Source organism: Ammodytes marinus (assembly GCF_949987685.1).
Source record: "Ammodytes marinus genome assembly, chromosome: 7".
Classification (NCBI taxonomy): Eukaryota; Metazoa; Chordata; class Actinopteri; order Uranoscopiformes; family Ammodytidae; genus Ammodytes; species Ammodytes marinus.
Window position 1 is genome coordinate 4,395,042 of NC_137211.1, and position 15,000 is coordinate 4,410,041.

Here is a 15,000-nt window from a genome sequence, read left to right on the forward strand (position 1 = left end):
GTTAGGGGGAAATAAAGTGCTAGGAACATTTTGAATCAGTACTCAGAATGTACTAAAGCTGCAGTGTGTAATAACTTTATTAACTGTATTTTGGCTTCATCTAGTCTAGTGCATGAGGAAAAGTCTAGATTACAATGCTCCCTTTCTACCCGCTCTTGTTCCTAGCATCCACAGAAGCAACGGTGGGCTTGTTATGATATGATGCTTATGTCTTGTGTATGATGTACATTCATTATTGCATTGTCCTGTAAAGATGGTTGTTAGGACCACACACACACACACACACACACACACACACACACACACACACACACACTCACACACAAACACACAAAGAGAGAGAGAGACTCTTTAGTGGCATATGTTTGAGTAAAATCAACATTTTGATTTTACAATATAAACTACTGACAACATTTCTACCAAATTCACAATAAAAAAATATTGTCATTAAGAGCATTTTCAATAAGTTATGTAGAGATGAAGATTTAAGAAAAATCCAGATTGGTCTCTTAATTTTTTCCGGAGCTGTACTTGGCGCAAATTAATATTAGTTCTCACAAAAATAGTTGTACACACACACACACACACACACACACACACACAGAGAGAGAGAGAGAGAGAGAGAGAGAGAGAGAGAGCCCAATCACTTACAATCACAACCAAGTCTAGTTCGTACTTGGCGCGCTCCCTGTGCATGTGGCTGCAGTGAGCGTACACGTCAGCAGATCAGCACCCCGGACAGCGACGCCTGCTCAATAATAAAACAGCCTCAGCTCTCCCTCTCTACCGGGGCGCATCACAGCAGCACCCGTAGGAGACGACAGGCGGCGAGAAGAAAAAAAAATACCGACACTTGTTTACCAGAGATAACCGCTTTTTACCATCCAGTTATTAATGTATTGAACACATCTACAATCTATAATCCGGAAGTAACCGCTGCATTCGATCGTTCGTTCGTTGGACGTTGGACGTTCTATCTCCAAGCCGACCATTTTCGAGGAGAGGGGAGAAGAAGAAAAAAAATCAGCGCAAGCCAGCTAGGACTCTACACCACCACCATCTATCCGATCCGATAATCGATGGCTTTACTGCTGTGTAATTGCTGCCGGATGCGAAGACATCTCCATGCGAAAATGCGTCTTCTTTAATTAGGTGAAGGGAAGGGAAAATCGCAGGGTGCCTCTGCCTATATCCTGCCTCTGACTGCCTTTGACATTTCAGCGTTTATATATATATTTTTTTTTTCTTTCTGTCTTTCTTTCGTGGCGGACATCGAGCCAGGATATGGGATCCATTGGGGAAGGTAGCTGTGTTGGTGGTGGAGGAGGAGGAGGGGGGCTGTCGTGGTTTGGAAGAAGCCGCTCTTCTTTCGCTTGTTTTTGTGTTGCCACGTTTGCACCAGCGCCAGCAGCATCGCCAGCGAGAATCCCGTTAAGAATATAACGCGAATGATTATGATGATGTTGTGAAAAAAAAACTGATTTTTTAAAATCTTTTGTGGACGTTGGAATTCTTGTTGTTGTGTGTTCTCGAATGGAACGTATTTTTTTCCTCATTCTTCTTCGTGGAATCTAACCGGACGCCTCATAAACAGGGGATGAAATAGAAAGAGAGAGAGAGAGAGATTGAGGGGAGGGGGGGATAGGAAGATAGGAAGGAACGAAGGAAGAAAGAAAGAAAGAAAGAAAGGGGAAAAAATGGACCACGATCTATCGCTTGGGATACAGTGAGGGGGACAGACAATAAGACGAATTCTAACAGACAGACACAGACATTCTCATCTCCTCCAAGTGTTCCAAATAGAACGTTCCTTTTCCCCCATTCCATTCCAAATCGAACGTTGTTTTTTTCTCTCTCTCGTCTTTGGATTATTATTATGATTCTCGACCAGACTCCCAGATGTGACTGCTGTTGTGAATGTGTGGATGGCATGTCGTTGTGTATTTTTACATCCCATCATATTCGGCTATTTCCTGGTGTCTCTCTTCCACTCGCGCACGCGTCTCTCGCAGTCTTCTGCTTTGGGTAGCACACGGAGAAAGAAAGAAAGAAAACATGTAGCCTATAGTCTAGGACTAGCATATTTAGCCGATACCCTATTTTTCTCCCTCTCTCTCTCTCTCGCTCGCTCCAATGCTGAATCTGAAACCCAATCAACAACAATAGCAACACAAAAAAAGCAATTCAGCGGTGTCTTTTTGAGAGCGTAGGCTATACAGGCTAATGGACCGTGAGAATTGCCCAGAAAACAATTTGTGGTGTGTGTGTGTTTTTTTCTATTCTGGGGTGCGGTGGAAAATAGATAGACAAGCGCTTTTTTTTCTCTCTCTCTCTGAGTTGTTTGAGTAATGCATTCGGCCGGTTGAACGGGAACGTCTTTCCACCGCATTGGCTATAACACACACATGCCATCAGTGGGGCGATCGAGTGCCAATTCTTTTATATAGAGCTATTTGTCTGGATTCCCACTTTTTAACAGGCCTATTTGGGGTGCAAGTGAACGCACCACAATGAAAATGACCATATCGCGTGGCTGAATATCACAAAAATAATACTAGAAATAGGTTTATAATAACCCCAAGGAAAGTGGGTTATAGGCCTAAAGACACACAAACGCTTAAATTAATTTATTCATTCCAGTCTGGCGGGTTTCTGTGTGTGTTGCCACCATTAAACATGTTCAAATATCGGATCCGCATGTTTTTTAACGAACTGAAAGTCCTGGTGTTTATGCGATCCGATTCGAGACAGTCCAGCCCGGATAACAACACAGAAAACAGGCGGTCCGCTACCAACAACAACAATACTACCACCGCTACTGCCACCGCCACCGCGACCATGAGGGGTTTGGGGATGGGCGGCTGTGGCTGGCCCCCGTTTGTGGACTGCCATTCCCGGGATGATGAGGAGGAGTACTACGGTAGCGACCCGCGGCCCCGGAGCCTGGCGTTTGAGGAGAAAGAGCCCAAACTTCCAGTGGACGCGGTGTCTATGACGAGCAGTAACAGCAGCCTCAGGACGTCACAGTGTCGGATCTGCTTCCAAGGACCAGAGCAGGTACAGACTATATACAGTATACACTTTACACACACACACACACACACACACACACACACACACACACACACACACACACACACACACACACACACACACACACACACACACACACACACACACACACACACACAACCACTTAGAGAAGGTAGAGACTATAGCAATGTACATTATACACACTTACACACTAATGTACACACACATATACAGACACACACACACATAGATACAGTATTCACTCACAGACAGATATACACGCACACACACACACATACAGTATAAGAGCAGGTAGAGAGACTATAGCACTGTACATTATAGCCTTCTATACACCAATATACACACACATAGATATATTATACAGTATACACACACACACACACACACACACACACACACACACACACACACACACATGCTTGTACACATAGACGCCACAGTGTCCGATCTGCTTCCAAGGCCTAGAGCAGGTAGAGAGACTATATGCACTGTACATTATACACACTATACACAGACACACTAATGTACACACACACACACACACACACACACACACACACACACACACACACACACACACACACAGGCTTAAACACATAGACTCTGGATCTGCTTCCAAGGCCCAGAGCAGGTAGAGAGACTATAGCAATGTAAATTATAGCCTACTGTACACACACTTACATAGCAGTATACACACATAGATACAGACAGACACACACACACACACACACACACACACACACACACACACACCAATATCCTGACACACACACAGACATACAGACAGTATAAACACACACACACACACACACACACACACACACACACACAGAAATACAGACAGACAGACAGACACTTATACACTAATATACACACACACATATATACATACACACACAGACAGACAGACACATAGACATATACAGTATACGCTCTCACACGCACACACACACACACACACACACACACACACACACACACACACACACATGTTTTTTAAGAGCCCCTGTTATGTGGTGCTCTGTGTGGAGACATTTCCACCATGCATGAATTGATCCAGGTCAGCAGGATTTGTTCTTTATTTGACAATCAAACTGGGTTCTGTATTGTTGCCTATAATCTGACATTTGGCATTTTTATATTTTTATATCCAGCCAATCACAAAGGGACTCCGATTCAGTGTGTAGCTACTACCGTCGTGTCCTACATCACTCCCTTTGTCCCACCCACCTTCCCCTCAATTGCCTCCTTTGAACAAAAAAAACCAATCTACAGTAGTAAGAAGCCTTGAGGTTGTAATCACGTTAAAATGCCCAATTCCGTTTTATTTTTATAGCCCGAAAAATACCAAATCTGCTTCGTACAGGGCTTAAAAACCTATTTAACACAAGACAGGAGAATCGAGAGCTAGAATTAAGAGGCAACATGTTGTCCTTTTTTCTTTATTTTTTTCCCCTGAAAAGACAATTGCTTGGTGATCTGGTTGTCTAGATTACACTGTTTATATAGCTAAGCTAATCAGTGGCGGCAAGGCAGCAGTTTTATCGAACACACACACACACACACACACACACGCACACACACACACACACAAGAACACACACACACGCGCACACACACACTCACAAAATAACACACACACACACACACACACACACACACACACTTGAATGAAATCCGGCCTGCATAGCAACAAAGAAAGTTGTCCAATTAGGGCTGCAGGATGACAAACAGAGTGAGAGAGCAGCTGACTATACATGATGAGTCAGAATCACAATCAATTTGTTAACGTAAATCCACTGAATGTGTCACAATAACAGAATGATCTATTACACACACACAGACACACACACACACACACACACACACACACAGACACACACACACACACACACACACACACACACACACACACACACACACAAACAGGATGATTGGACTATTGATATTATGACAGTCACTGACTATTGGTGCTGGACGTGACGAAAAAAATACATGTTTTATGTTAAAATAATGTTTTTAGGGCGCTCCGGTGGCGTAGTGGATAGAGCGCGTACTATATTGGCTCCAGCCTTCGTTGCAGTGGTCGTGGGTTCAAATCCGACCCGTGGACCTTTACTGCAGGTCATCCCCCCCCTCTCTCTCTCTCTCTCTCTCTCTGTGTCTCCCCATTTCAACTCTGTACTATCTAATAAAGCTTGAATAAACAAAGAACAAGACAGGGTGATCAGCTATTGATGTTGTGACAGTCACTGACTATTGGTGATGGCTGTGACGAAAAAATTACATGTTTTATGTTATAATACGTTTTTTAAATGATTTGTCATCCTCGTTAGGGCTGCACGATATTAGGAAAAAACTTGCGATATGCGATAATAAGAATAGTTGAATATTGCTATGACGATATCACTTGCGGTGAATAAACAAATAAACAAATACTTAAATTTACAATGTTAAAGCTATAGTGCGTAACTTCTTTTGGCCCCATGAGGAATTCTGAGTATTAAAACCAACACTGTCGGCGCATTTACATGAGGTAAGCGTTCGGTGATCGCGCATGGATTTTATACCTTTTTAGGTTTTTTCTTAGCAGTATAATCAACAACTGAAACATTTTTTGGGTGCTTTGTGAGCTCCTGCACCAGTGTCAGGGGGGGGGGGGGGACACCAGATTGTAAATGCTGCCATACTGAGAAATACAGAGAGAGCTTTGTAGAGCTGATCGGCTTAATCAACTTTATGTTAACTTGTTTGCTGATGACTTGAATATAACCGACATTCATTTATAAAGTTTCGCACTATAGCTTTAAGAAAAACCTCTCCATGCCCCTCTTTAGAACATGTTCTGGTTGGCTGCCTACAACTCATTCTATCTCTATTATTCTATCTCTTTCTCTGCTGATATTACAACAAACAATAGGTTGTCTAATGCATTTCTTTGGTCTGATGCCAAACTATGAAAACAAAAGAAAGAGCTGACGTATTTCCCTTTGTGTGTAATGAATCTAGGATATATGAAAGCTTCCCTTTTTAAATGAACTTTTCCATGCTATTCTAAAAAAAAAATCCAAATTAGATGCACCTGTATGTATATTTGTTTTTACATTTCTATTCTTTACTCTCTTTCTCTCTAATTTTCTTGATTTCCAAAAAAAAATAAAAGAATAGTGATTGAAGTATTTAGTACATATTTAACTTGAAGGAATATATGAAACCTCATGTATATTTGTTGTTCTATGTCTATTACTTTCTCTCTTTCTCTCTCGTTTTTCTTGATTTCCAAACGAAAAAACACACTGTAGACTTTTGCATTTCTTTGGTCTGTGGCCAAAACTGTGGACTTCACCAGATGTGCATCAACCTGCTGCGCTGCTCCATGAGATCATTACAAACACAGTAAAACGCTGTCGGAGCAGCACAGATGGATATTACCATTCAGTCACTTCCCTAAGATAACGCTAGAGTGTTGTTACGGCGCAAGTGCTAATTTAGGACATCTGCCTCTCAGTTATTATGCCATTGTGTGAAAAAAGATAGTATGGAAGTGCAAAGAGAGAGTATGAAAAAATCCTCTTGTTTTGTTTTGTAAAAGTCATTTGAAGTTACAGACAGAGATCAAACTCCAACATCTTTCTGTTTGAAGAGCGTTTTTATGTTTTGTGCTTTGGGCTCCACGGTGAGTCATCGTGCAACGGTTAGGCGCACACACGCACACACAAAATACACACACACACACACTGATACACGCATACACACACACAAAATACACACACACACACACACACACACAAAATACACACACAGGGACAGACAGACACCCACACATGCACACACACACACACACACACACACACACACACACACACACACATACATACACACACACACACACACACACTGCAACCTGCTCCGAGCCTCCTGTTAGCTACAGACAAAGAGATAGCGAACAATAAACTGTAGGATTTACTACAACAGCTCCTCACAAAGACCTTTGGCTTAAAAAGAACATATAAGAACTCTTTCATTCCCGCTGCAATTTCTATGCTCTGTAAACAAGACCTCGACAACCCCCTTTTTAATGCAGCCTTGCTTTACACACACACACACACACACACACACACACACACACACACACACACACACACACACACACACACACACACACACACACACACACACACACGCGCGTTTACTGTTATTGTACTGTGTGTGTGATTTTATGTGAGTCTTATGTTGTGTTGATGTTGTGGGCCCGAAAAATTAAGTACATTTTCTGTCATTATCGAAGATACAATAACGTTCTTTGAATTTAATTTAATTTAATTTAATTTAATTTATATATTTATATATTTTTTGCCTCACTCAGTTTTCCACATAGGAGGGTTGGTAGGATGTCCTAGTAGTGGAAAGAGGGGCCGACCAGTAACCATGAGGTCTCTGGTTCCTCCTCCCAGTAACCATGAGGTCTCTGGTTCCTCCCAGTAACCATGAGGTCTCTGGTTCCTCCTCCCAGTAACCATGAGGTCTCTGTTTCCTCCCAGTAACCATGAGGTATCTGGTTCCTCCTCCCAGTAACCATGAGGTCTCTGTTTCCTCCCAGTAACCATGAGGTCTCTGGTTCCTCCTCCCGGTAACCATGAGGTCTCTGGTTCCTCCTCCCAGTAACCATGAGGTATCTGGTTCCTCCTCCCAGTAACCATGAGGTCTCTGGTTCCTCCTCCCAGTAACCATGAGGTATCTGGTTCCTCCTCCCAGTAACCATGAGGTCTCTGGTTCCTCCTCCCAGTAACCTTGAGGTCTCTGGTTCCTCCTCCCAGTAACCATGAGGTCTCTGATTCCTCCTCCCAGTAACCATGAGGTCTCTGGTTCCTCCTCCCAGTAACCATGAGGTATCTGGTTCCTCCCAGTAACCATGAAGTCTCTGGTTGGATCCCCGGCACCGGACAGGAGGGTGTTAGTAGTAAAACTAGTGGTGGCTGCTATTACATCTACGGTGCCCACCATCTCTACTACCATTGTGTCCTTGAGCAAGACACTTAACCCCAAAATGCTCCAGGGGCGCTGTACTATGGCTGACCCTGCACTAGCCTGACCCCCTCTGGAGTGTGGGAACTTGAGAGAGGATAAGAGAAAAGATCAATTTCAATGGAGCCATAATAACGTTACTAAACTTAACTTCATCAGCTCCTCACACGGATATTAGCTACTTTCAGCACTCAGTTTTCAAAAGGTGCAATGCCTTAAAATGCCTAATACCTCCTTGGGTAATGGATAGGGGGGGGGGGGGGTTTAGAGCTCCGTAAAGGGGAGCGAACGTTTGCCATTCTATTGTTCTCTCATTATTCAGGCAGGTCACAACAGGTGCCGGGATCATGTCGCTGTCAGCGTTCCAATTACCTACAAACGTAATCACCGTGTGGAGTATGAGTCCCTATTAACTGTCTGTCAAAGGTGTCAGCGTGTGTGTGTGTGTGTGTGTGTGTGTGTGTGTGTGAGAGAGTTGAAGTTTTGTGTGTGTGTGTGTGTGTGTGTGTTCCACTAACGTTCTGTCTAAAAGGTTAAGAGAGGGACGCTGTTTCTTTGTCATGAAAGTGACACAGTAAATTAGTACCTTCACCTTCACCTGTGTGTGTGTGTGTGTGTGTGTGTGTGTGTGTGTGTGTGTGTGTGTGTGTGTGTGTGTGTGTGTGTGTGTGTGTGTGTGTGTGTGTGTGTGTGTGTGCGTGCGTGCGTGCGTGCGTGCGTGCGTGCGTGCGTGTGTGTGTGTGTGTGTGTGTGTGATACAGTAGCTAGTTGTACTGATTACACTTAACACTATATGAGTAGGTGGTAGTAGCGCTGTGATCGCCCCTGCCTGCCCTTTTCACTTGTTGTGCCCGCCAGCGTGACACACAGTCTTGAGCTCATGGTGTGTGTGTGTGTGTGTGTGTGTGTGTGTGTGTGTGTGTGTGTGTGTGTGTGTGTGTGTGTGTGTGTGTGTGTGTGTGTGTGTGTGTGTGTGTGTGTGTGTGTGTGTGTGTGTGTGTGTGTGTGTGTGTGCGCGTGTGTGTGTGTGTGTGTGTGTGTGTGTGTGTGTGTGTGTTAATCAACGTTAACGTTTCTTCTAAAAGGTTAAAGCTAAAGAGAGGAACGCTTGTTTTTACGTTTTCTTAGTCATGGACGTGAGTCGTGACACAGTAAATTAACACCTTCATGGTATGCTCTGTGAAGTGGCCTCCAGGGACAAACCCCCACACCAGTGTGTGTGTGTGTGTGTGTGTGTGTGTGTGTGTGTGTGTGTGTGTGTGTGTGTGTGTGTGTGTGTGTGTGTGTGTATGTGTGTGCGTGTGCCTTTGCGTCCAGTTGAATAGGTGCTTACTTGTAGTTAAAAGATGAAAAAAAACATGTTTTCCAGTGTCTAAAAAAACATGAAAGTACCAACACCAACGATGTATTGATCCTGCTAACAAGTATTGACCTGTGTACATGTTATTATTCTGTAGACAGACAGAGCTCCATTGTTGTAAAAAATAAATGATAATTAAGACCATCATTATTCTCTGTGCCGTCCATATCATTCATACGATACTCTTGTCAGGGGTTGGTTAGACGCAGGCACAAAAACGACTTCCCAGAAATCATTTTTGTTTTGGCTTAAAATATATAATTCATAAAGATTCGGGGACCTTCATTGTCCCGGTTAAAATGAATCCTTATTGAGGTCCATTGTTTGTACCCTACACTCCCAGTTACTCCCTCTACTAGATGTCCTTCTATGTAAATGTGTAAGCTGTCGGTTTTTTTCTCCAACACGTTAAAGACACTGCTGTTGCCAGGCAAAGCATGTCTGGGGGTGGAACCTATGAAGGAGCAGGAAGGGAGAGGGGGGATTGTAATGGTGTGTGTGTGTGTGTGTGTGTGTGTATCTCTATCTCTGAAATGGTAAACTCCACCTTTGAATGAAGGAATATTAATTAGAGTTTTGTGGCAGTGTTTTTTAATGGGAATGTAAATGTGGATTTTTCAGATCAATTTGAGGAGTGTCTATGTGGTTTGCAGCATATTCCATAGTTAGCGTGACATGCAGTGTGGGGCTCTCAGTAGTCTCTGGTCCTTGTCTAGACTCTGGCTGTGTTGGAATAACCATACTAACGTCCTCCCTCCTACATACTCAACATGTATATACTCCATACTGTCGATTGTGTATGCGCGGTTCGTCGGACCATTTACACAGAAGCAATCATTTTATTTTTTTTAATTCCATGTCGTTTGAAAAGAGTAGGAAAAGTAACCTGTCGATCCATACACAAAATCTTCCCGGAAGTTAGTCCTCATCCGGGCATTTATCGGCTACACAAACTCGCATACTCAACTACAACATACTCAAACTGACGTCAAAATGAATGAGTAGGACGTAAGTAGGGCTGTTCGAACACAGCCAAAGTCTCAAACCCTCTAAGGGCACCTGCCATGTTTGGTTTGATTGAACTCTGGTTTCTTTCCACATTTGCTGCAGTTCGTTAATTCAGGTGGGAATACTGTAGCACTTGAACTAAAAGCGGACCAAACAAGTGAACCCTGATTGAAGAGGTGGTCTCTGTGCGCTTCCAAACAAACTCTGGTGCGGTCTGTTTCTAGTGAGAACGCGATCCGACTCGATCCTTCCCAAGTGTAGAAATCCCTGAGTATTTTTGGACCAAATGAGCTCCCGTAGCCAGATACACTATGCATTATGGGACGAGGAAGACCATCTACTTCCTGTAGTTTCTTTCTGTAGTTTTCCCACATGGACATTCTGACCAATTGGAAAGGAATTTGGGCGACTGTGGCTCAGTTGGTAGAGCGGGCCGCCCTGCCACCTGTGTCATGGTTGTTGTGTCCTTGGGCAAGACACTTCACCCACCTTGCCTCGTGTGAATGTCGATAGTTAGCCTGCTATCCACCGATAGCAGGCTAACTATGAATGTGTGAATGGTAACGTGGGAAAGGAAAACAGGTCTCCCTTGAAAAAGAGTCTTCGGCCTCAATGGGATTTACCTGTATAAATAAAGGTAAAAAAAAAAAAAAAAAAAAGCAGTTCAGGAAATAGGTTATTATATACAGTATATGCCACAGACACATCTGACCAATGAGTGAAGAGAACGTTGTCACATGATTGTAATAGTGATAATTGCAATGAGAAATACCTTTAATTTGGTTTATTTTTATTCCTCGTTAATGTAGTGGCTCCAGAAAATGCTCCTCTTGATTCTTTAGCTCTGAATGAGAAGAGAGTGTCACATGTCCTGCTTCCGTTTGGTTTGAAAATCCTAATGACGTATTTTATGACGTAAAGGTCCATTTTATTATTTCTTGTCTAGTTGATCGTGACATTAACATTCAGCCCAAAATATGTTTCCGCGCCACACGACACACACACACACACATACACACACAAACCCCCCACACATGCGCACACACACACACACACACACACACACATACATTCACAAACACACGCGCGCACACACACACACACATTCACAGAGACACACACACACACTCCCCCCCTCCACACACACACACACACAAACACAGAGACACACACACCCCCTCCACCCACCCACCCCCCCTCCACACACACACACACACACACACACACACACACACACACACACACACACACTTCTCAGCGACAGCCTGACATTTTAGAAATGTTGGTTTTCATGTGATTTTTATGTAGTTTTTCCGTATACTTCTGACCTTCTCCGAGTTATCTTCATAATGTCAGCGGGCGCGTTATTTAAAAGTTTATGAGTGGCACGAGGCGCATCTGCCAAATCCAATCTCCTATGCACACACACACACACACACACACACACACACACACACACACACACACACACACACACACACACACACACACACACACATACACACACACACACACACACACACACACACACACACACACACACACACTCTCACACACACACACACACACACACATACATAGAGACACTCTAAAGTCTTTTATTATAAGTGGGAAGGTCAAACCGGCCAGATGGGGCAGTGACCGAAAAAAAAGGATATATAGATATATGAAGTGTTACCGGTGTCAACTCAGCTCTATGGGGCATAAAACAAGCCTTGATTATAAAACAGGTGATTTTCTGATGCTTTGATTCATATGTCTGAGTCACCAAATGAAAGATATTGATTAAGAGCTGATGTTAATTAAATAATAGTATGTATTAACACAGTTATAACAATAATATACTGTATTTCTATGGCACCTTGCATACAGTCATCATTATTCTCATTCATTTAAATCTGCTTTTCTTAGTAATCCAGTTTTGAAGATATTAAAATGTCCTGAATTCACTTTTTATGACAGTTGATTAGTAAATCCACTCTATAGTTTTATTTAGTTGAAGGTTATTATCTTAAATTTTTCAACAAATGTGACGCATGCAAACTTATCCAGATGTCTTATGGAAAACACGCCATCAAATGTTAAAGCTGGGGTATATGATTTCTAATTGGTCAAAGTTAACATGAGCTAACACATTGACCAATCAGAGCGAGGCAAGGCAAGGCAAGTTTATTTATATAGCACAATTCAGACACAAGGCCACTCAAAGTGCTTTACAGGGGCAAGATTAGAATACATAAAACACATTATAAAACATTGAAAAGCGAATAAAAGAAGCAAATAAAAAAAAATTAAAACTCGATTTAAAAACATAGCAAATAAAATTAAAATTGCAAGTTAAAAAGGAAACAAAAAAGTCTTCAGACTCGATTTAAAAGAACTGAGAGTTGCAGCAGACCTCAAGTTCTCTGGGAGTTTGTTCCAGATTGTTGGTGCATAAAAACTAAAAGCTGCTTCTCCTCGTTTAGTCCTAACTCTAGGGGCTCTAGGCTCCGATTCTCTGTTCTTAATGGCTGTTGGGACTGTCCATTCACTTTGGCACGACGTTATTGGTGTAGAGCGTGTCAGGGCGGGACCATAGGGGAGGGACCAAAGAGAACAAGTGGAGCGGTTGAGGTATTTGGATTCGAATCTCTATCCCAACTGCTATTTTCTCCCCAAATCCTCCACCCCAGCTTTAAGCGTCCTCAAATAAAAATAAAAATATATAAGTAAAAATAAATGTTTGACGTTGAGTGGTGATGACAGCTCCAATGTGGTCATCCTTAATGTGTTGGATTGGCCAGCAGGCTTCAGGTGGCGGTTGGTGCTAAAGCAGACGGTTCATCTGGGCTGAAGGCTCTTAATAAACTGTCTGAGAATTTAACAGGAAGGGACAGGAGGGTCAGGGAACGTGGAGGAGGGTGTTGTAGGTTTGATTTTATTTATTTATTTAATTGCTGAAGAGAGAGAGTAGTCTAACTTTTAATGGAGGAACAGGCTAATGTCTCATATTGTTTAATTTTTTTTTGAGATATTTTTTGGCATTTTTATGCTTTATTGATAGTGTAGAGACAGAGTTGAAATGGGGCACAGAGGGGAGTGACATGCAGAGAACGACCGCGGGCTGGAATCGAACCTGGGTCCGCTGCTGGCCGAGGCCCTACCAACTGAGCTAAGGGCGCCCCTATATTTTTTCTATTTTGAGTCAATATTTAAGTTGTATTTTCTGTGATCCTACAACATTAATTTAACTTTCATGTTTCTGAATCAGGGATTATTTTTTAATGTATGTGTCATCTTACATGTTAAAACTAAATTATTAAAGCCTGAGCCTTGACTTTGACCTGTTAAGTGTGTTTCAGTGGCATACATGGTGTAAAATAATGTTCTAATAAGATATTGAATGTTTAAACCGAGTACAGTGCATTATTTATGCTCTGTCTTTACATGGTTTATTTATGGTTAAAGGAAGAATTCAGCATTTCGGGGAAATACAATAAACAAACACACGCTCTGCCGGCACATGCTAGCAAAGATCTTTAGCACAGCAGGCCGTGGTGTCATAAAAAACACACTTCCGCTTTAACCCATAGGGGGCGCTGGAACCAACACAAACTGAATGTTCCTCATCATAACCACTTTAAATAAATAAAATAAATCATTTTCTATCACTCTAAATTATTTAAAAAAAAATACCAACCATAGAAATTATGTTTTCATTATATTAAAAAAAAAATCTGCTTCTAATTGACTGAAGTTAAATAAAATTGTTGGTATGGTGTGTTAAAATATTAGTATAACAATTCTGTATTTCCTCCCCTGTCCTGTATGGGAGCTGTTGAGCAATGCATGTGTACATAAACCACGCAATATGTAAGTTCGGCCAATATGTTTAAAAAGAGCTCCATCTAGCTAACAGAGCATTATCCCCCAACATAAATAACACAATTCACGGAGAAAATGACTGCGGAACATTTACATTGCGGGCTGCATCCTGAAGTTACTGTAGCTATATAGGCTAACTGTCAATATGCGTCCAAACGTACTCACGTCTTCTTGCCTGGATTCCTAAACAGTAATAAAGCATTGTTTACGCTGATATGTTAAAACTATTAGTACGTTTTTGAGTGTGATTGTGGATGGGGTAAACTGCAAATGAATTGTCCTTCTTGGGATGAATTATTAAAGTTGTCTATAATCTAATCTAACCTGATGTGTTTCCCCCCCTGTCCCATAGGGGGAGCTGTTGAGCCCGTGTCGCTGCGCGGGATCAGTGCGCTGTACCCACCAGCCCTGTCTCATCCGCTGGATCAGTGAACGGGGCTCCTGGAGCTGTGAGCTCTGCTACTTCAAGTACCAGGTGCTAGCCATCAGCACCAAGAACCCACTGCAGGTAACTACACACACACAGAGACAGAGACACACACAGACACACACTGCAGGTAACTACACACACACAGAGACAGAGACACACACAGACACACACTGCAGGTAACTACACACACACACAGACAGAGACACACACAGACACACACTGCAGGTAACTACACACACACAGAGACAGAGACACA

General features: G+C 42.5%; 1 protein-coding gene across 1 annotated transcript in view; it reads left to right on the top strand.

Annotated features, from left to right (window-relative positions):
- Positions 1 to 2,676: 2,676 nt before the first annotated feature.
- Positions 2,677 to 15,000, top strand: part of marchf9 (membrane-associated ring finger (C3HC4) 9) — a gene marked incomplete at both ends in the record, with an annotated part of 20,411 nt that continues 8,087 nt past the window's right edge. Inside the window, 2 exons of the mRNA XM_080031478.1 lie at positions 2,677 to 3,057; positions 14,667 to 14,822. Coding sequence (XP_079887604.1) covers positions 2,677 to 3,057; positions 14,667 to 14,822 — 537 coding nt within the window. The remainder of the gene's footprint in view (positions 3,058 to 14,666; positions 14,823 to 15,000) is intronic.